Consider the following 22,976-nt stretch of genomic DNA (forward strand, 5'->3'; position numbering starts at 1 on the left):
GTAGACGGCTAGACACAAGGTCCGATATCCCGAGGAGTCTGTTATTCCGAGGTTGAATATGAGGGGTTCTACTGTATTGCTACTCTGAATTTCAACAACAATAAACTAAAGCAATGTAAACTGAGCAACAAAACTACTTAAATTACAGTGGCTCCTAATTAACGTGTATGAGTCTTTTACAAACTCCTGTAAATTGGCAACCCGGATTAAGTCTGCAGAGATGATAGTTTACTGTACTAACTTACATGTTACATGTTCTTACATGTTGAATCTACAGGTAGTAACTTGACTTTTGTTAGATTTGGAAATATAACTAGGGTGCCGTATTTGAAATGAAAGTAAATATATTTTTTTCATCTGCATACTGGTGTGCAGTAGTGGTATCAGGAAAGAAGCATAGGTAAAGTAATGACAAACCTTTGAGTATATTGCACTTAAGCTGGTCGAGTGGTATGGGTCTAGGACCAGAGCCTGACTGAACGTTCCTGTTGTTGGGTATTGGAGAGCGAGGCGAACATTCTCCCTCCACGTTCACATCTGCAAACAACAAATAATATTCAGATCAGCCATCATAACCATCTGTTGATACTAACACAACACAAGGACAGTGATACCATATGTATCGACATCGACTATTTACAGCGTTTCTTCCATTCAAATAGAACCAAGTATAGTAGAACCCCGCTAATCCGACCTCTGCTAGTCAGACTCCTTGCTGAGTTAGTCTGATTGTATCATTAGCCTATCGGAGCCAATGTTATCGCAGTAACATCGTAACTATTTCCGATGGTTGTGTGGAGATCAACACGGTCTCTTAAAATCGCGGCAAAAATCCTGTTTAATCCACGTTATCACGGAAACATCATATTTATTTTCTGCAATCACAAAAAGATTGATCATCATTCTCTGCAATGATGGCAAAATATTGAACGGAAAATGGTCAAAAGATATTATAATGGTATTCCACGATCGTGGAAAATCCAAGATAAATCCACAGCAAAAATCATCATTACCTTCTATGATTGTGGCAAAATAGTAAACATCTTCCGAAATCGTGGGGACATCATCATTGTCTCCAGCAATGACGGAAACTTTATCGTTACTATCAGAAAATGTGATCTGAAACATGGGTACTAACCAAACAAGATGAAAAGAAGCTAATAATTTTCAAAAACAAAATTCTCAGACGTATATATGGCCCAATTGAAGAAGAAGGAATTTGGAGGATTAGAACAAATCAAGAATTACAACTCCTGAATATCTCCTGCAGTGACATCATCGTCGAATACTGCGATTTTGGAAAATTACTGAACGTCTCCCGAAATCACGGTAACATCATTGTCTCCAGCAATTGTGTTAAAATATTGAATGTCTCAAGCAGTCAGAAAACATTAGCATCCTCTTCCAAGATCCCGCACGATTCATCAATGTCAGTTGAGCAATTAATTTTTGGTAATTTAATATGCTCCTCGGAACATTATTCTTTTTCACTGTTCGTACTGTGGTACCGGTCCCGTAAGTGACGGGTAAGTAGGTTGTACTGTATCTGAATGAGCCTCTAACAGGGTTACACTATGAATGTTCCTTTTATCTTTTAGGTTTTCATGATAGTTGATGTAACATAAAAGGTGCAATAATTTACCATAAGCTTATGGTTTGGCTTTGTAAAAAGTATATCATGTATTTGACCAAAGTCGATAACTAACAGCAGGATTAACTCTTAGATATAATTCGACTATGCACATTTTATTCTAATACTAGGTGGTGCTTTTACATAGAAATCAGTATTTTACTTATATCCGTAATCAAAGGTTTAATCTGAATACATTTGAACTAGAAAATTTATTCGCATTGATGTTTGGTGGTCCTTAATAATTTGAATGTTGACGTTGATGTGAATTAACTTAAAATAGGTGGTGGGTTTGAGTGTTGAGAAAAATGTTTTAATTTTAACTCTACTGTATGAAGCCAGAATACTTTAAAGCATTATGTATGAATTAAGTATGAATCGAAGTATGGAATGTGCAGAATTTGTTAGACCTGCCACCCAGGTTAGAGGAATGGTTTTGCATGCAGAACTTTGTGATTTACCTTCAGCCTTACTAGAGAGGCTGGACAAGGGGGAACTGGAATCGTTTTTATCTTCTAAATTGTGATTTGTGATTGTTTCTTTAGCCAAACTCTTCAACAATGAATCAAGTCTCTCTTCAGCTACACCTGGAAATAAATCTCGGTTGGCTGTGATTTCATAAGTTTATATCTCCAGAGAATTACATGATCTATACATGCACTTACAAGCGAAATACATGTTTTGTTAGGCATACATAATGTTAAGAAAGTTTATTTTTGGTAACATGATGAATTAGTTATTTTACAAACTCAAAATATAATTATTTTAAATAGACAATGTAATAAATTATTTAAAAAACTAACATTGGTTTTAGGAAGTTAAAAATCAATATAATCAGCTAGGCTAACACTAAGTTTAGAGGAATAAGTTGGTTTTGCACTAACAGCTTTCATTGAAGCAGTAATTGTATCAAGTAATATCTATCTATCGGATTCCACTACAAACTGTAGGTAGTTTCCATTAGCTGTATGGGCTATTAATTAACAGCTGTGTCTAAGGAACATGTTGGCCTTAGTAACTAACAAGACTACAATCGTGCCACTCATCCCTATCTATATTCATACTTGGCTTAAAATACCTACGACTTATTTATTTAGTTGGCTTATTTATGGTACGGTCACCATTTCAGAAGAAAGTATGAAGTATCTCCATTGATTTTTTTTTACATAAATTTTTATTTATTTTCAAGTTCAGGCTCAGCACATTGTATTGGTATATGGAAAAGATGAGGGTAACTATTATTTTATGAACAGTGAATAAAAAATTAGGTGATTGTATAGTGTTTATTTTTAGCCAACCAAGGTCATTCATTTTTATCTCCAGTATCATTATACTTGCATACCTTTAAAGTAAGTTTCATTTAACTTACTATTTTCATTTAATCAAAATATTCACTTAGTTTTTAAAATCTATAATACTTCACAACATTTCATATTAGATCAATTACATAAATTATATTTAGTGTAAGTCAAATCAAATGTTTTGTCATCAAAAGATTACTGCCCAATTATGAGAAGTACCTAGCCCAAACAGACTACACAGATATACAGACCAGAGTTAGAGTTAGACTTGCGCCTGCGGAGGGTTCCCACGAGTGACGCAGTGTCAGACGCCAAAGGAGCTGTGTCGTCTGTCTCTACAGGAACAACCACAACAGGCGCGGGCACCACTGACACCTCACTGCTACTGCTAGACGCCTGGCCCTCACTCTTCTTTGCTGCAGTCTCGCCTGATGTGTTACTACCTCTGATGATCACAGACATAAAGTAAATATTTTGTTAAAAAATTAAGTGAAAACACTCAATCTATATTTGGATTGTATGTAAGTGTTTCTGTAAATAGATTGAGTTTAGTGCTGCTTACTAGAGAATATTGGTCACGAGGCTCAGCGATACACAAAATGCCATACATAACAACACAGTAAAATTTATCCTACAGTAAATCTGCGGGAAATAGACTAATGCATTCCAGTTTTCTCAGGAAAATTAGCCATATCTTTGAAATCCTATACTTTCTATTCTTAAAAAGTATCAGTTTATTTTTTATATAAAGTTAGGGCATTTGCCAGGAATTATTAAGGAAATTGACAGGAAAGTAGGCTTACCTTTAAATAAGTCCATAGAGACACATAAAATATACAACACAAAAGTAGAAATTTTTACTCGATAAATGGTAATGGCAGTTGCAATTTGAATCTACAGTAGACTCCCTCTCATCTGGACAACTTTTAACCGGACACTGGTTTAACCGGAGTACACTCGGCGGAAATGACATCTCTTTAACCGGACAATTTTTATCAGCACATCAGTTTAACTGGACTAGATCGGCAAGAAGCGGGCAGTACTGAAACGATTGTTCTAAAGGGAAAGATTTGAGACCAGTGATCACGTGTCTAAATACAATGCTCTCCTAAATTTAAGTCAAATAATGTATACAGTATGCATTTAACCAGTCCCGTTTTAACGAGTTTTTGGGGACCTCAGTTTAACCGGACCCGAGGAGTCTGGATAAGAGGGAGTCTACTGTATTACACCCTCTATTTTTGTTATTGGTTTTACATTATCCTGAAGCTTAATTCAAACTTTTTAACTCAATTATTTTTACTTACAAGATCAATTAAATGCAGCATTTTAATACATTGTTAAAAAGTCTACAATAGCGAGATTAATTTACAAATTATTATTTCCACTATTTTATACATTTCTATTTTGTTTTAACTTGATTTTATCATGTTACCTTTGTTTCTCTCTCAATACGTGTGATTGGCGCCTCGCGTAACGCTGACTTGGCCTTCGCTCAAACTGCACTGTTCTCCTCGCTCTGTTTTGCTGTGTTGTTTGGAACTCTGTCTTCCCACTGTCAAAATAAACAATATATAAAATCAGTTACTCTTAAGTAACAGCAAGAGGAGTGGTCAATAAGTATGGACAAGGCAACACTAAATAAACAGGCCGTAATGCTCCTCAGAGATGACGTCATCATAGGCAACGTAATGACGTAAGGTTATTTTTTAGTTCTAATTTTGTTTTCCAAGAATAGATTAAAACAAGCAGCTGATCACAAACGGCAATTATTACGTCATTGCCGTCGCCTACAATGACGTCATGTCAGAGGGGCATTACGGCCTGTTTTTAAAGTGCTGCCTTGATATGAGTCAGAACATTTTAATAAGTTTACGTAAAAAAAATATATTCCTAATATTCCAGAAGGACTGCATGTGATACGGGATTTGTTCCAACAGTCCCCGATTTCGCATGAGCGGTGATAATGATGTCCCTACGATTGTGGGAGATGTTCACGATATCATCGCTACTGTGATCGTGTGAGATACTGTACTGAGAATTTTAGTTCTGTACAGGAGGAGATAATGTTGTCTCCGAGATCCTGTGAGATACAGAGGATTTTGTTACTGTAGCGGGAAAAGTTAATGTTATCTCCGGGATCGTAAGAGATAGTAACAATCCTGCTGCTACCATGAGTTATGATGGCACAGAACAGTATACAATAAAGACAGAAAATTTATATTTTTCTCAATTTGCCACTAGCTAGAATTTTAACTTAAGAATTACTTAAGAAATTTCTACTTAAGATTTTTACTTAAGAATTTTAAAACAAACATAAGTTTTCCTTACTGCATGGAAGATTAAGTCTTCTTCTTCCGTTCATATTCTGAAAATCAGGAAGGAAGTAAAATCCTGTCATGTCCTGAACATAAAGTATGATCCCGCCTATTCCTAGGAGAATGCATAATTAGGCCTGCATCATTATGGTTTGGTCAGTAATTATCATTATTAAATAAACCTCTAATAAGGTTTTTACAGACACGATCTGGTAAAAATACTATGCACATTATCATCATCAATGATTAAAAGCTCCAGTTCCCAAGTGTGCTGATATAACGTATGATACTAAATTAAGAAACGTTAAGTAATAAATACTGTAGTTAAATCCTTCAAACTAAAATAGAAATCATGGCACATACATACCTGTATCTAAATCGGGAACCCATTCGGAAAAAATTCTGTCTGGCAGAGGGGCCCTTGACTGGTGCTCTAAGTCTAAAGAAGGCATGATGTTCTACTGCACACTTCCACAAGTGCTTGCAGGCTTTCTCGTTGTGAAGTCTACAAAAGGAAAGCAGAGACATTAATAAAATCAAATAAAAAAATCTTTAGATTCATGAGAATACTAAACCGTAACACATTTAACAGTGTCAAATTGTTAAATATGAAAAAAGTTCTTAAAATAATTAAACAACTGTTTGAAAAGTGTTGTATGACAGTAATAATAATACAAATACATTTCATAAATTAAAAAATCCTTGAAGGAAAAGTTTGAAAATAAAATTCTTTGAGACATTTTTTGAAAGTTTGCTTGAAATATTTTCTTAGGTAGATTATAAGGAAATTTATTGCCAAAGGGACTAGTTATCTTTCTAAAAAGCTTTAATTTATGTGGCTTTACATACCTTTCATTTCTGTGTATTGCCTAGGCTAATATTCTCTTGACATTGACAACATTTTTAGACATTTTCAAACTGTAGACTGATCATGTAATCCAATTTTTTGTTAGAATATGGGTTTTTTGGAGAAAATCAAAAAAGTTGTCTTTCGCATTGTAAATGAGAATTTTCCAATTTTCTTACAATAAACAACAAGAGGGTATTGCAATTTAGACACTTGGAATATAAAGAGTTAGGCTACTTTGTAACACGTAAATATATGGATAGAATTTTTTGTCTGTTGGATTTGGAATTTGATTGCTTGGATCCTAATCAACAAGAACAATTGGAAGAAGATCTGTAAAGAATACAAAACCTTACACAGAGAATAGCAAACAGATGTTAAAGCCTACCTGAACACAAAGGTGTGCTCCTGCTCTCTTCCTTGGTCGTCATCTTCCACAACTACCAACGTCAACTTCTTCTTCTTGAAGTCCAACTTTCCAATCTTCGGCCTACAATAAATTAGTGGTTTACACAATATTAAAAAAATATTGTTAAGACAAATAAAGCGTTTCCCTTATTTAGTATAATTTATTGACATTTATCCCTCTTGTTCACCTTCTCACTCCAATTTCTTTACAAATCTGATGGTTGCCCCTGGGTTGAAAGAATCAAGAGAACAAACAGTCACTCAACAGAGCGATGGCAGTGGAAACTTTTGATGTTAAATAAAAAATTAAAGTGGGCTCTGTAGAATAAAGATTATTCCCAGGGATCCTTAGAGGGTGGTCTTAGTACTGTTTGTTTTTTTCCAACATTTAACGGCAACCTAATAAATACACTGGCTCTACTATTAGGTTACTAACACCAAAAAGTTTTGTACTGAAAGTATATCTTTTGTTGCGTAATTTACAAACTATTATATTTTAACTGGAGAAGCAATACCTTTGGGAAAAGCATTACAGGCATGGGTAACAAATTCTTTAAATTTGTAAACCATACAGCTTAAAAAACTTAACTTCAAGTTCTGACAGCTTTAACATCACACTAAATCTGATGATCACCATAGTGTTTGGTAAAGATCTAGAAAGATTCAAGTATAAGTATCTCCTACAACAAAAATAAGGGTTTGTGGTGTCATGTGGGAATAGGTTGAAAACACTTAAATGTTGCTTACCAAAAAAACAATCCTATTTTTTGAGTTCCCTCAAACACCAGTATGCCAGTTGGTGTCAAGCCAAGAGCATATTCACAGCCATCTTTGCCCTATAAAATCAAAACGCACATTATAGCAAAGTGAGTTGGTTTCCAAAATTGATGAATTTACTAAAACAATTTGATTATAACATAAACTTTTGCACCCAGATTTTCTTCCAGGTGTTATTCTTTGTAAACGATAAAGAGGTCAGGGTTTCTGAAGAGGTTTTAAGAGGGCAATCTTATGTTTGTACAGGATAAGCTTCACCCCATACAGATAGATACTATATGTTTTATCTGTTGTGTATCTTTATCTGCTAGGCTGGCTAAGGACAGCACCATATAAGTACACTCTTCGTGAATCCAAATTCTTGAAACATAGATTGATTCCTAAGTAAAATTTATAGATAGCAGTAATGCAGAAGACTACCATCAAAGTAGTTTTGCTGTTCTAAGACAATTACTAAAAATAGAGCATTTTAGTGAGTCGGTGGCTCAGTCGGTAGCGTCGCGGACTTCGGGCCCAAGGCAGCGATGTCGTGGGTTCGAATCCTGGTCACTGGCGATAACGTTTTATCAGTACAGTTCACCTTTGTACTGTACCGGCTCACTCCTTGCTTTACTGTTAACGATCCACGCACGGGCGCTTAGTCTATGTGGACGGGCAAATGCAAGGTTAAAAGAGGCCGCCAACCTCTTAAAAAAAAAAAAATTACATTGAGAGCATTAAGTAAAAAAACAAAACTGTATCCAAAAGAATAAATTACCAGTGACACTAGGTCAAACAATATAATTGTTTAATAAATCCAAAGTAAAGGCAAATAAAATCATTGTTTTTCATCAGCGGTTGATCTTGTCAAGCTTTTGTGTAAGTGCATCAGAAAGATTTTTCAGTTTTATAATCCCTCCTATTATAATCTAATCTTGTTGGTGACTGAGGTTAAGGAATCATAGGTAGAAAGAGCATTTTCTAAACCATAATATTGATGAAACAATGGCTCCAACTGTATCTGGATACATACCTGACCTAAATCCAAACTGGACTGAAAATATTACATCATTGGATTCAAATAGGTATTCAATAACCGATTTCATCCAGCATCAAGAGGTTGGTAACTTTAGAGTGATAATGTCAAGTAGCCTACAACAGTAATGTTGTGTGACAGACGATACATTACCAGCACTATGTGGTTGTCCACTCCGTACATCTCCAACCACTTGACCTTGTTGAGGTAGTTCATCTCTGCCTGGGCCGGGGTCAAGCCTCTGCAGATGTAAAAATATGATTGTTAGAAAATTATGACCTCACAATTATACTTTAGAGAATATTATAAAAATATAGCCCAAGGGTCAGGCATGAAAAAAAAACTACTGTAATATTGTATTTAAAGGTCAAGGGCTTTTTTAGTTGATGAAGGAAACGAGGTTTTAGAGGAAAACATATGACTACATTTTTTTACTTCTTTTTATTAACAAAAAGGAAAGCACTGATAAGGCCAAACAATATCATCCCAAAAACTGTTGGTTAAAGCGAGCATGCTACATACCTGCATTTCTTATACTCCTCTAATATGAGTATCTCCATGTCTTCAGTTTGGTTGGGTACAAATCTGAACTCAGAGATGACCGCTGGAGTGTGGTAGCCTTCTTCATGGTCACCAAGCTCCGCTGAACCAACAAGGCGCAAATTAACTACAACTGTCTTGTGTCCAGTCCAACTTAAAAGACAATTTTAAAACCTGAATATAAGTGTTCACTTTCATTTTAATCCTTTTAGTATAAAAGTATTGAGTATTGACCAACAATATTCACCGCTGTATCGAGTGTTGATGCAGGGCAACCCAGTGTGGCTGATGATACGTTACTGCTTAATTATTTCCTTTATCCTCCCCCTTGGTATTAATATGTTTAGCTGTGCCATTAACATGTAGACGCTGTAGAAGACATCCCATCTGTATGGACCAGCTTTATGTTAGCCAATTTTTATTCTCGTTAGAACATAGTTGAATCAGCCACTCATAGAATGAGCTGTCAATTAAGTTATCACTGTATACTATTTTTTCTTTCTTAACAATTTGATAATTTAAATTTATGTAGGTACCTTAACATAAAAGATGAGTGTAGTTTTGCAGGAAGTGTTGCTTCAAGCTTGACTTGCTTAAACAAGTTAGCGGATCAACAGAAATCAGTAATTGTAATCATCACTCTGTTAGTAGTTTGACCAAACTACATCCATTTTCAATTTTAAAACTGACATGAAAATTGAGTGTCTAGGTTAACCAATAGCCAAAAGTTGTATGAAATTAAACTGTTTACTGGAAATATGTTTTCCTTTAATCTACTACAGCAGAATTTTAATAATACCAGGACAATTAACTTCCAACACTAGAGTTACAGGTAGTATTGCCATGCTATTAATTTTAAAATTGAACAAAGACTCACATTGAAGAGCTAGGGCAGACAATTCTACAGCAGTGTTTTCAGGACACTCTAGTCTTCCCTCCAGAATATCCTGCTTGAGCTGCAGGAAGAACTGATACCTGGTGAGTTCCTCCCTCAGCAGGTTGGGTTCTGAGGAGTAGAACTTGACCTTGAGTCGAAGAGTGTAAGGAGGCCCGACTAGACAATACAATCATAATCAGTAACAGGAATGAGATACAAACAAACTGCTTATCAAACATGTAAATACAGGAAGGCTCAGTTGTCCTCTTTTCAAATGTGATTTTGTCATGATTTTTGTTTGATAATCATACACTACTTTCGATTTTACATGCTATAAATACTCGGATTTACAACAATAAACACAAACAAGGTAGTTTTTTAATATAAGCCTCATATAAAATTAGGCTATTTCAAGAAATGTTATGTTGTAGTACTTACTTTTAACTTGCTTTTTGATAGCCTTTGTTGGGTCAAGCCAATGCTGGAAAAGAAAATTAAATTAAAACAAAATTAGTGTTAAGTTTATTGCCATTACTTAAAATAAAGCTTTAGCACTGCAATTCAAAATAATGTCCATCAGAAGTAGTCGAACAAAAATAACACTTTTTAAAACATAAAAATGTTTCTTTTCACATGGTTATAATAAATCATTTTTCCTGTCTCATTCACATACTGGATTACCAATGATTATTAAGTTTTAAATTATATCACGTAACAATATTATAAGGTATTAAATTATTCTTGATCTAAATACAGTCCAACCTTGATATAACGAGATTCAGTATAACAAATTCCTTGATATAACACATTTCTCCATAAGACACAATGAATATTTCACCTCTACATAACGAACAAACCATATCAACAACCTTGACTTAACAAATTTTCAACTATCCCGGCTAAAATAAGACTCTCAATAATGTCAATATAACGAATTTAGCATTGTCAGAACCTCTACATAGCGAATTTAAGCTCTACTCTACGAATTGTATATGTCTTTCCCTCAATATAACAAACCCCCACATTATTGTTTTTGAAAAATCACAGAATCTTGATGAAAATGAAATGGGAAAGGTGACGTCAACGCTTGCGCTAACATTCGTCTGCTCTTTTATAAACACATCTGTCTGCTGTGCACTATGTACCAACTGATTTCATTCACTGAGGACTGATGAAGTAATCTCAACCTATATTAACAACAGATACTGTTTCTGAACCTCAACTTAGCAATATTCCTACAAACCTAACCTCAATTTAACGAATCTCGTTTTAACAAAATCCTTGATATAACGAAAAATTTAGTTCGGTCCCTTCAGATTCGTTATACCAAGGTTGGACGGCAAATGAAACTCTGTCATAAATGAAAAATTAATTCAAATTTCTAATCTATGTTAAATATAATTAGTATTTACCTGCACATTGTTAGCATCAGTGTATTGAAGCCCAAAATAATCCTTTTCAATCAGGTCCAATGAGTAAAATACTTGCTCATACAGGTCATTTCCAATTGCTTTTTTCTGAAAAAATTAATCATAGATACAAAGGTTTGATAAGGTTTGTGATTCACAAGTACTCGGAGTGTGCATCTATTTAAATCATTGAATCTGCATAGATCTGACAAAGTTGTCACACAAGTTTACACAATTATCTAGATTCATTAAGGGTAGAAAACAAAATAACTGTGATAGTTAATAAGTAGGACTAATATTTAGTTGTGATATTACAGACTGGAGTGAAAAGTATTTAAAAATTTTATAGTAATTAATTAGATGGGTCTTAGAGAGATACAGATTGTATTTATTGTTAGTATTATTCAAACAGATTTTAGTTATTGTTAATTTATTTGTTGTCAAAATTAAGTCCAGTTGCATGTTTCGCTCGTCTCTTGGCATGTAGGCCTAAGTAGTATCCTAGTCGTCTTTAACATTATTAGGCTAATATGTTTACAATAATAAACTGGTTTGTTAGACCATTGGAAGGAAATAAAAAATAAAATCAGCACATTTTAACATTACAACCTACACATTTTTATATCAGTAAAAAGTTCAATTATAAAATGGAAACAATTTAATTGGACTGGCCTACTTCTAAAACTTAGTGAATGATCGCATAACAAGAACATAATGATGTTGCAAATATAACTGTGAGTGTGGGAAACAACACATCATTGTTGCATGTTTATTCCCTAGGCTATTAACCTACCTACTTTCTATAACCCACAAGAAGGACGATCACTGTTTATACACTGTGTGCGATCAAAGAAAATTCAATCATCAAGTGGCCCTTTTATTTATATGTATATCTACTTACAGGGGTTTTCTTAATGCATATCTCGTTTATTTATTTCAAAATCTATTTTTTGAAACTAGCTTTTATATAGGGCCTACAGACACTTAATATTGAGTCTCTAAATAAAAATAGGCCTAGTAAAAATACTAAACAAACTTAAAAAAAAATCAGTATTTCAAAGTTGGGCTAAAACAGTCATAAAGCAGTTCTGAACAATCGGGTTGACAATTTAGGTGACTAAAGGGATGAGAGCTTAGTTAGCTGAGCCCGTAATCCAAGGGTCCAATAAGGTCGGGGCAATAAAACAACTCTACTAATCACAAGGGATCCAGGTAGTAGCCTATTGTAGCGACTAATCCTGTGGGACAATGAGGCATAAAGCATGATGTAAACAAACCATACTTGCAGCTCTCTCGGGCATCAAATAAACAAATAGCCTAGTTATAAAAGTAATGCACATTAAAATAATTATTCTGAGTTCACTCATTCCGTTACGTGCAGAATAAGCGTAGCCTACTCCTAGAAAAATATATTTTGTTTTTGATTGAATAAATTATTAGGATTATATACACATTTTAACAAGTCAAAAGGTGGTATGGTGGTTTCAAATGTTTTGAAATGTTTGTGTAGGGAAATATATGTAAAACAATTTGTAGGCTACATCTTTAATGTTTGAAAATTAAAATACCTGTCTTCCAACTGTCTGCGCTGTTAGTTGTCTATGTTTATACCAAGAAATCTTAAAGCATGTGTTGGTAAAATATATCTAAAGAAGGCCTATCTAGCTTTTTTCCAGAGTACCTATTTGTATGGCCTCAGACTCTGAGGTGGAGCTTCACATACAAAAAATGTTTTTGGAATTCAAAGAAAGGCAATTAGACTATTGGCAAATGCTGACTCTGATGACGATTGCAAACCACTTTTTATAAATGAAGATATAATGACTGTACACCGTTTATATGTCTTTGTTTCCGTCTTAAATGTTAAGAAAGATCTAGAATCCTTGCAAAGAAGAGGTGAATAATCATGCTCACAATACCAAGTACAGAGATAAAGTTTAAATCCAGTTTGAAAGGTTACTAGATAAAACACAATCTAACTCTTGATCAACTGAGTTTAAAACTCTTAAATCACATTGTTTGTTCAGCCTGCACCCAGACCTTTTCAAAATTCAAAAACATTCTCTGGGATTTTCTATTGGATTATCCACTCTTCTCTACTGATGATTTCTTCACCATCCTACAGAACATTGTAAGTAGTCATTTTAACACATTCGATGCGGCGGGTCCACCGGTGGACCCCGCGCGTCTCAGCTGAGGAGCGGGGGGGGGTCCACGGGTGGGGGAGCGCGCATTGCATTGTTTGCCGGATCAGTGTGGGTTCAGCCATTGTCGGGGAACGTTGTAATCTTTACCAGCCTGTAGCTTATAATGCGAGCTTTATTCTGGTGTAGGTTGGTACAAAGATTTTCCGTAAAATCCCGTCTGGCAATGCTTTTGTCCCGTTTTCGGAGATTTTCTCAGTTTGAGCCGTATTACAAAGACTCTGGTTATTGATCCAGGCAGTGCTGCTACCTTTGGGTGTTTCAGTGAACTACGTCCACTTTCGGAGTAACGCAGAACAATCACCACTGCTCTTTTGTGATTCGTCTTACTGAGATATTTCAATACCAATAGCGATCGCTGATTCAGTTAGCGCGTCGGGGCTCCGCCCGGGCCTCGCCGCAATTGGCGAGCGCCTGTTTAAAGGTTTTCAGCAGCGAATGTGTTAAGTAAGTATAATCAGTAACTTTCTTGTTTGAGTTTGTTACTAATTGTAAGTTTGTGCATGTGTTTCGCTTTCTCTATCTGTGTGTTTCCCATTTTTTTTTTGTCTGTGTGTTATTGTTGCTCAATCCTTTTAGACTGCCTAACTTTTTGGCACTTCTTGTACGTGTTAGAATAAGAATTTGACATGTCCTTTTAGGGCCTACATTGTTTTGCTTAATGGACTAAAAAAATTTGATTTTGAGTTAAAAAAAAATTGTTGTGGAGCCATACTTTTGGAATTTAGTTTATGGAAATTTAGGTTTATTTGTTTCTTGTTACAAAAATATATTTTATGAACTAAATTTTGAAGATGTTTCCTTTGATATAATATTATTATTATTTATTTCCAAAAAAATACAAATTTACAAAACACATACAATTCCAAGCCACAAAAGCCAATATGGCTTGTCTGCAGCAATTATTCTAATTTTGTTATTTCGCAGTGCTTTTTTTTCAATCAGTCTTTGTTATTCAATCAGTCTTTTGTTTCCCTTGTTTTTCTGTAAGAATTCAATAATATACCAAACCAATCATAGAATTTAAAGTAGTCAGATTCTATAGGATGTCCCAAATCCGATGGTATATAAGATTATAGGTTTTGATAAAAAAAGGGGTTTACAAACTGTGAGATTAAATGCTGTAGGGAAGGCTAAAACTGCCTGGCCCTACAGAAACACTCTATGTGGCCGTTCTAGGGTTAAACTGATTACACTTTGAACCTGTTTGGATAGTGACAAGATATAGAGAAATGTTAAAATTGAAAATAGAAGAAGCAAGAGTTTATTGAGGGATTAAGTAAGATTAAGACTAACTTAGCTAATAATAGGTCATACTAATATAAGCCCCAATAATATTAAATAGCACTAGGCCAATTGAGCGATGTAAGTTAGTTGTTTTTGTTACTCGCTCTACTCTACTTCAATTGAAAAAAAAGGAAATCAGGTACGGGGTTTATGAGTATTCGTGGCTCCAGTAAGTGTTTTGGAGTACCGGTAAGGTTAGATTAGGAAGGTAAAGTGTAGGTTAAGGGTTGTTTATTTGTGTTGCACCATATTGTTTTTTTTTTTTTTTTTTTTATAGCCTATTTTGTATTCCAATTATGGGCCTATTCTAGGAGCCCAAGAGTAAGTAGTCTCCAGTTTGTATCACTCCGCTCCTCGTTCCTCCGGGCAAGCGATGTGCTCCGCAACTTGAGAAAATAGTTCCATATACCTATTTTCGTAATTTGCAGTGGTTTCCGTGACTTGATAAAATGCTTTCAAGTTATTTTCTTGTTTATTAACCCTTGCAGTGGCCAATGTTAGAAGTGGGGAATGGCCAACCCATTTTGGCGATTTTGCAGACCTTTTTTTGAAAATTCATAAAAATTCAACCGTACAAGTAAACCTAGCCAATGTTATATTAATTTTGTTCAAAAAGAACAGGAGAATCTAGAAATAGTAATCTATATACATAAAGCTCAAATACCACTGACTCACTCACTCATCACGAAATCTCAGAAACCATAAGACCTAGGAACCTAAAACTTGGCAGGCATCTTCCTTTTGGGTAGTAAACACTCACTCAGAAAGTATTTTAGCCTCCGACCTCTGGGCTCCGCCCCAGTGGCTCTGGAGTTTCCCACGTTAACCAAATCAAATCAAAATCAAATTAAAACATACTTTATTTCCAAAAATATTGCAGAATATAAATTATATAACTTCCAGTGAAACAGACACCTTACTTTCTATTGCATAGATAAAAATAATTAAATATAAAAATACATGTAAACTTAATAATAACAACAAAGGATGTAAGGTCTCAGAGATGCTATGTTAAACATATACATTAAGGAAATAAGCCTACATGGGCTGGAAGCCTGTGCGTAGGCTCAGTCGCTATCAGTGACTTACGTATTTGTTGGAAAACAATAATATTCATAAATATTCAGAAAATCTTAAAAACAAATAATTTATTATAGCCTAATTGTAAAACTATTCTGAGGCTAAATTAGTAAAATGAGCAATTTGAGGAATGAGGCAAGGCGGAGGGCACAGACATAAATATAGTTAAGAATGTTCGATGTTAGTAATTCAGTTATTCAGTAAAGATTACGAGAGAACCCTACGAGTAAACTACTATGAGTATGATTATGAGAGAACCTTATGAGTACACTCATATTTAAATGGAATTAATGAATCTTAACAGCTGTTTCAATTAAACAAGTTGGTTCTGTTCTATGATGTTCAAAGCATTAAAGTTACAAGGATTACCAACAGGGTGAAGCACTATTATTTCTTTTACATTTATGACAACAGCTAATTTGAAACCAAAAGGTGAGTGAGCGTAGCGAACAAACTTCAACCCGGAGGCGAGGTAGCGTAGCGAACGAGCTAACCTGAAGGCAAGTGAGCGCAGCGAACGAGCTCCAACCGTAAAGGTGAGTGAGCGTAGCGAACGAACTTCAACCAGGACAAGTGAGCGCAGCGAACGAGCTCCAACCTAAAGGTGAGTGAGCGTGGCGAACGAACTTCAACCAGGACGTGATTGAGCCATGCGAACGAGCTCACATATGAAGTTAAACGGGACAAAGCCCGTGGGTACAGCTAGTTAATGATATTACAATCAAGATAGTAAGCAACTGGGACGTCAGTCCAGAAATACATTGTAGTGGTAATGTATTTTTAAATAGAGCTACCGGTATTGAATTTAAATAGGCCTACATATTTATCAATACAATATTATAAAGTTGTAGGCCTAATTTATTCATAGATTGCATTAAAAATTAGTCTACGCATAAATAAAACTTGTAAATTTCTTTTATCGTAGGCTATTAGTGTAGAACCCGGGTCATCCTCTTAATTTTGTTTAATTAATATTAATTTTACGTCTTTCAGTAGGCCTACTTTTTAAAAGTCTGGAGTTTTTCTCCAGGCTGGTTCTAAATCGACCCAGGCGTTCTTGTTTGTTACAATTCTTATGAATGGTGGCCATACCTAAAATTACTTGATCTTATCCAAAAACAAAGCTATTGTCTATTGAGTAGCTCAGTACCGGGGAACGGTGAACCTAGCAATGGCTTGGTATAGTTTATTTCGATTGTGAAACCAATGTAAAGGAACCCCAACTAAGAAAATCCGTCAATTCGTTGATTAAGAATCGTGAATTAAAATTACCCTGTCACGTTTTGTTATATGAGTACCTATTATATCTTCTCCTAGTGGTGCTTAGGTGTACAATCTAAAAACTGTTTTAAAACATGTAACATTATTACTAAAAAATCCAACACATTTTAGAATTAGGCAACTATTTACTAGTAGGCCTACAATGCTTTGGCTTAAACTATTAGGCCTAGATAAAAGCTTAGTCTAATGTCATATTTTTACATGTAAGTTGGACGATTCAACGACAAACATTTAATTTTAAATCTATGAATTAGTTATGAAAGTTACGATGGTTGATGACTGATGGTTGATGTTTGATGACATTACGATTAAATTTGTTTTCCGTGTTTGAGAACTAGCGTGTAGTTTAGCTTAATTTCGTAGAGGTTTAATTATTTATTACCTTTTCAATATTTTTCAACTCTATTATTTTCCTTTATACTTATGGCATTTATATTTAAGATCGAAATCATAAACATTTAACTGGCCATTGTAGAGTTAAATAAGGCTCGTCACACACTGCGTCCGGTCCGGTAAAATCGGATCCGGTGTTTTTCACCGGATCCGGCAAATCTCCACACACTGCATCAGGCGTTCCAGTTCCGGCGACAGTCTGAGTCTATGCGAGGACAGCGGTATTGTGAGTTGAAGAAGTGTTTAACCAACAACATACAGTATAGTTTGTTCAACAAAATTTCCCTAAAGCAATGAGTGACAGTGACAGTGAAGAGATCATCGTAGTTGCAGCAGCTCTTGCTTAAACGTCCTTGTGGCCTAGGTCGTATAGCTCAGGGTACACCTGTACTAGCACAATCAGTTTCTTTTCCAATGACATTTTATTAAAAGTCGTACAGCGCAAACAATAACCACAAAACCACGTCTGCTGCTACTGTCAGTGCCCACTGTCACTGTCACGAGGTGATTAGAAGTCGTCTGCGCATGCACGAGCTCTCCGGCGTCGGAAGCTTGCCGGAAGCCTATCGCTTCTCGACCGAAATAATTTTACCGGACCGGACCTGAAGCACCGGACCGGATGCAGTGTGGGGACTTCCATTTGAATTAATGATTTTCGAATTCACCTGATCCGGCATGCCGGATCCGATTTTACCGGACCGGACGCAGTGTGTGACGAGCCTAAAAAAACACTTTTCATGATTTTTTAATAATTGTCTTTTAGAATTACTTTGGGCTAGTTATCTGTTAAAAGTGAAATTGATAACAAAAACAATTACATTTACTGTATCTTCATTGACACTGAAATTTTGAAATACGGTAATGTACGATTATTTTGTCGTGCAAGGTTGGCAACGCTCCATGCAGTGGGCACGGCCGGGTTAGCGACTTCCAGAGTTAGCGAATTCCGCCGCGAGACAAAATCGAGTTAGCGGGTTCCGGAGTTAGCCAATTCCTGACTGAACGGTTAGCCAGTTCCAGAGTTAGCCAGTTCCGATACACGACCGAGTTAGTGAGCTCCTGAGTTAGCCAATTCCTACGTCTCCTCGGTAGGCCTACAATTGTTTCTACATATTGTTTACAGGAAATTCATTAGGGCCTATATACATTTTGTAGACAATCTAATTCCCTACATAGAAATATATATACCGGTACGTAGGCTAACATGTTAGGAAAATTTTTCTTATAAGTTTTTGGGGCGAAAAATAATAACAAACAGAGAAACGAACATTTTTTAAACCGTTCAGTGTTAGTTTGTGTTGTAAAAAGTTATATAAACATGTGTATACTAATAATGATTTATACATGTTTGTAAAGCTTATAAAGTAAGGAATCCAAAAAAGTCATACATTTTATATGGTAAAAATAATTTTGTATTTATAAATAAGTTTTAAAATGTTTTTGTACCTAGTATTTAAGCAATTTTGTGAAAAACAAATTCATAGTATTTAGTTATAAAACTTTTGTACCTACCGTAGGCCTACTAAATCTTTTTACTTAAAACCAACATAACTTAGTCATCTTGTAGTGTGTTCAATTACCTACATAAAAATGTAGGCCTAACATTTTTTGTTTTTACACGTTAGGGGCATAATAATATAAATAAACGGAAATCCGCAAAATACAACCGCAAGAAAAATACAAAATACTTTTTATAAACATAATTTTACACTAAATTCAGTAAAAATTTGTGCATAATAAAATGCATAAAGATTAGGCCTACTGTTATTCACACACACATTTCTCTAACAATAGGCCTACGAAATAATAACGAATTTAGTAATAAATCACGGATTAAAACAAGAGCGAAAACTCGCCGGCTACAACAAGCAATGGCGAATACAAGGCACTCTGTGTACGATACCTTGACAGTAGCGACGCACTTTTGTCATCTTAGAGAGAGAAAACTGAAATAACCCTGTGCCGTGTGTAGGGCTGCCACTAACTTATCACAACTACATTTCTTCCTCTTCAAAATGACATATTATATGACTAGTAATAATAACTTACACTGTAGGCCTATGCAATAGCGTAAGTTTATTCCACTGGTTAGCCATTTGTTATACATTTTGAAAGCAGCCGTTTTCATAAAACCGTACCTGTTGTGCAATCAATATTTTGTTCTAAATATCAATAGGCTACCACAATGAAGATAAAATCAACGGCTATCCAGTGGTACCTACCACCCGCAAAATCCCAAGACGAAAATCACCCGAGCAGGGTAATGCCAAACAAGTTGTGTTTACAGTTCCCAAGTGCCAGCTGCAAAAGTCGTGCCGCGCCAAAAATTCATTTGTCTTCTAATCGTGACATTGTTATTTAGTCAAAGTCAAAGTCAAAATAAACTTTATTCGTATGAATACATTGCAGCATCAGAATAGAGTCACATATAGGCCTAACTAAAAATCCCATACTTTCATGCTATATAGCTAAAATACAATATATTTAAAACTATATATAAAACCCAGGCAACCAGTAGTGGAGCCCTCACTTAAGGAAACTCCGAAAAAGAATAGAGAGCTTTATTAACAAGATATTCTTTCAGCAATTTTTTAAATTTATTGTAATTTTGCTCATTTCTAATTAAATTTGGCAACTGAGTAAAAAATTTGGTGACCATATATTTAGTTTTGTTTTTATAAAAATGCAGATTATGTTTATCAAAAATAATTTTATTTCGGGTATCATAATGATGCTTGGATTCAAAAAATATATCACTTTCATGTTCTTTGACATACTTTATTGTTTCTAAGACATAAAGACTGTGAACTGTCAAAATTTTAAGATCTTTAAATAAGTTTTCGACACTCTCTGTGCTTTTTAAACCTAACATGATTCGTATTGCTTTTTTTTGTTTTATCAGAATTTTGTCCAAATTATATATTGAGGTAGCTCCACCTACAAATTCCGTATGCCAGATGAGAGTGTATTAAAGAATAATATATTGTTTTCAGCACTGTAAGGTCAGATATTTTTGACATTTGCCACAGTGCATATATTCCTGATGACATCTTTTTCACTACATTATCAACATAATCATTCCAAGATAGATGTCGATCAATGAAAAGTCCTAAAAATTTTGTCTGATTTGCTTTATTTATTATGTTATTGCCAACTTTGATTTTTGGATCCAGAGCTATTTTATTTTGTTTTGTGGAGAAACTTACTATCATTGATTTGCTTGTATTTAATAGAAGGTTATTTTGATTTAAAAAATTTTGAATACCGTACTCATTAAGTCCAAATTGGCTGAGAGCTCAATATCAGAACTGGAATTTCCTTTAACAATTAAATTAGCATCATCTGCATATAGTGACATCGAACTGAAGCTGGTACTCTTAGGCAGACCATCCAGGTAACACAAAAAAAGTAATGGACCCAGGATGGATCCCTGAGGTACTCCATACTTAATCACCTGAGCTTCACAGACACAGCTTCTTAAATAATTACAATAATTACCATAATCTAGATATTTCATTTCAACAAACTGATGCCTATTACATAAATAAGAGGAAACACTACAAATAAGAGGAAACACTAATATACCTAGGCCTACTACAGGGTTTGTTTATATAATAAAGTTAATGTTCAAAATGTCATCTTTCAAATGGTAACTTAAATAATTGTTCATATCAGAGTTGATTATAGGCCTACATAAGCGGTGTTTTCACCATTACAAAAATGTCGACCCATAATAGCGTGGGTATTACGCTGGTGACCATTCTAGGTGTCACGGCGAACGAGCGTCGTTGGCCACTGCTAGGGTTAAGATCGTAAGAATAAATTAAAAACCAACGTTTTAAAAAAAAATCCAGGGCCGCACTTTACTTGACGTTCTACACTCATTTGATTGTTTTTTTCGATTCAATATTTACATTCGATATATCGTTTGGTTAGTTAGGCCTAGGTTAGGTTAACCTTACCTAACTAACCAAACAATATATCGAATGAAGCAATCGATTAATCGATATATCGATCGATATTTTCATTCGAATTAGTGTAGGACGTCAAGTAAAGTGCAGCCAAATCCAGAAAGTTCAGATTTACCAAACAATCTATCGTTAAGTAACCTGATACATCAATATTTCTTAAAAATTTGCCTTCCCATGTTAAGAAACTGTAGGCTTCTCAGGATTTAGGCCTACCTAGGTCGAACGTGTAGCCTGTTGTCTAAGCCTAACTTATGTAAAGAAAAGCAAAACACTTACCGATAGATCAACAGAGAGATCAGTGCCATCCAATAAAATAACTTTACACTGTACAAGGTTCTTGTGAGAAGTATATCTCTGACTTCCTGGTTTGATTAGTGTAGATGTTTTTTGGGCATTTCTGCCCCTTTTTCTACTCAAGAATCTTAACATCTTTACAGGGTTCCGAGGCTAATGTAGGTAATTTTAGATACCCAAGAATAAATGGTAAAATAGTTCACAATAAAATCCAAACAGTCTTCTTAAATCATCGTAAACGTAAACATCGATAAACGGTAAGTAGGCCTAGGCCTAGTCTTTTTGTTTTTGACCCAGTGTCACAACATTGTTTAAAAGCCTAAGTTACTTAAACTTAGTATAAACAATCATAACATAGGTTTATTTAACTAACACTAATCGAAAATAAGAATAAAATTGTTCACATAGTAAATTCTTCAGAAACAAAGCATTAACTGATCAAAACAAAACAAAATACTGTAATGTAAATTCTATACGTCGTCGCCCTAGCTAGCTAGCACTGTTGGTAGAGCTCGGTCGGATCGGAACGGAACGGAACTCGAAACAGTCGAAACGAAACGAAAGTTGGCTCAGTCCTCAGTCCCGGTCGATTTGGGTTGGGACACAGACCTAGGAGGAAAACCACGGCCTACTTTATGCTTTAACTACAGGCCGCGGCCTGGAGCATGGCCGTCTTTAACCACGGCCGCCTTTAACTACAGGCCGCGGCCTGGTAGAATTGGCAACAACGCAAGTGGTGTTGTTCAGTGACAGACGTCCCATAAGATAACATGGCAGACAGGTGACATCAGCTCATTAATTCGCACTTTATTGATTTAATTTTGAATTTATGAACATTAATTTATTATAATATTGAAAATAAAACATACAGAATTGAAAATTGAAACAATATGAATTAAAATCTATATCTGTACATTTTTAAGCGGGGTCAATATTGTCATAGTCCAGAAAAAAATCTTTCGTAAACATCTTTTGTACTCAAATACCCACTGAGCTAAAATTATAACTGGAGGTAGCACTGCCATGGCAGAAGTCTGTCAAAAGCGAGTCGCTGATTTTGTTAGGTTGGTATAGCAGTAAGTTTTCTTACCATAGCAATAACATGGCTTCTTATAACTAGGTTGTATAGCAGTGAGTTTTTTTGTCATAGCAATAACATGGCTTCTTATGGACACCCACCTCACGCAAACATGGCGGCTGGCGACACGCATCTTTGACATTCAGTGCTACCTCCAGTTAGAATTATAGCTCAGTGACAAATACCATTAGTTACTTCCAAACTAAAACAGCTGATACAACACCACTTGCGACGTTGCCAGTTCGAAGGCCGTGGCCTGGAGTTAA

The 22,976-nt window shown here is 35.2% G+C and overlaps 1 protein-coding gene across 3 annotated transcripts in view; it reads right to left on the bottom strand.

The window, feature by feature from the left end:
- Window positions 1-22,131, bottom strand: part of LOC128988753 (band 4.1-like protein 5) — a 33,011-nt gene extending 10,880 nt beyond the window's left edge. For all 3 annotated transcript variants that reach the window (XM_054410355.1, XM_054410353.1, XM_054410354.1), the window contains exons 1-13: window positions 21,615-22,131; window positions 11,126-11,230; window positions 10,152-10,194; window positions 9,714-9,890; window positions 8,819-8,939; window positions 8,450-8,537; window positions 7,252-7,340; window positions 6,485-6,586; window positions 5,617-5,754; window positions 4,367-4,486; window positions 3,183-3,376; window positions 2,092-2,217; window positions 418-537 (exon numbers count right to left, since the gene is read on the bottom strand). In XM_054410355.1, coding sequence (XP_054266330.1) covers window positions 418-537; window positions 2,092-2,217; window positions 3,183-3,376; window positions 4,367-4,486; window positions 5,617-5,754; window positions 6,485-6,586; window positions 7,252-7,340; window positions 8,450-8,537; window positions 8,819-8,939; window positions 9,714-9,890; window positions 10,152-10,194; window positions 11,126-11,230; window positions 21,615-21,767 — 1,576 coding nt within the window. In that variant the 5' untranslated portion in view covers window positions 21,768-22,131. The remainder of the gene's footprint in view (window positions 1-417; window positions 538-2,091; window positions 2,218-3,182; window positions 3,377-4,366; window positions 4,487-5,616; window positions 5,755-6,484; window positions 6,587-7,251; window positions 7,341-8,449; window positions 8,538-8,818; window positions 8,940-9,713; window positions 9,891-10,151; window positions 10,195-11,125; window positions 11,231-21,614) is intronic.
- Window positions 22,132-22,976: the final 845 nt, after the last annotated feature.

This window comes from Macrosteles quadrilineatus, unplaced genomic scaffold (genome assembly GCF_028750875.1).
Source record: "Macrosteles quadrilineatus isolate MER2022 unplaced genomic scaffold, UCM_ALF_1.0 Scaffold_3__2_contigs__length_128488019, whole genome shotgun sequence".
Taxonomy (NCBI): domain Eukaryota; kingdom Metazoa; phylum Arthropoda; class Insecta; order Hemiptera; family Cicadellidae; genus Macrosteles; species Macrosteles quadrilineatus.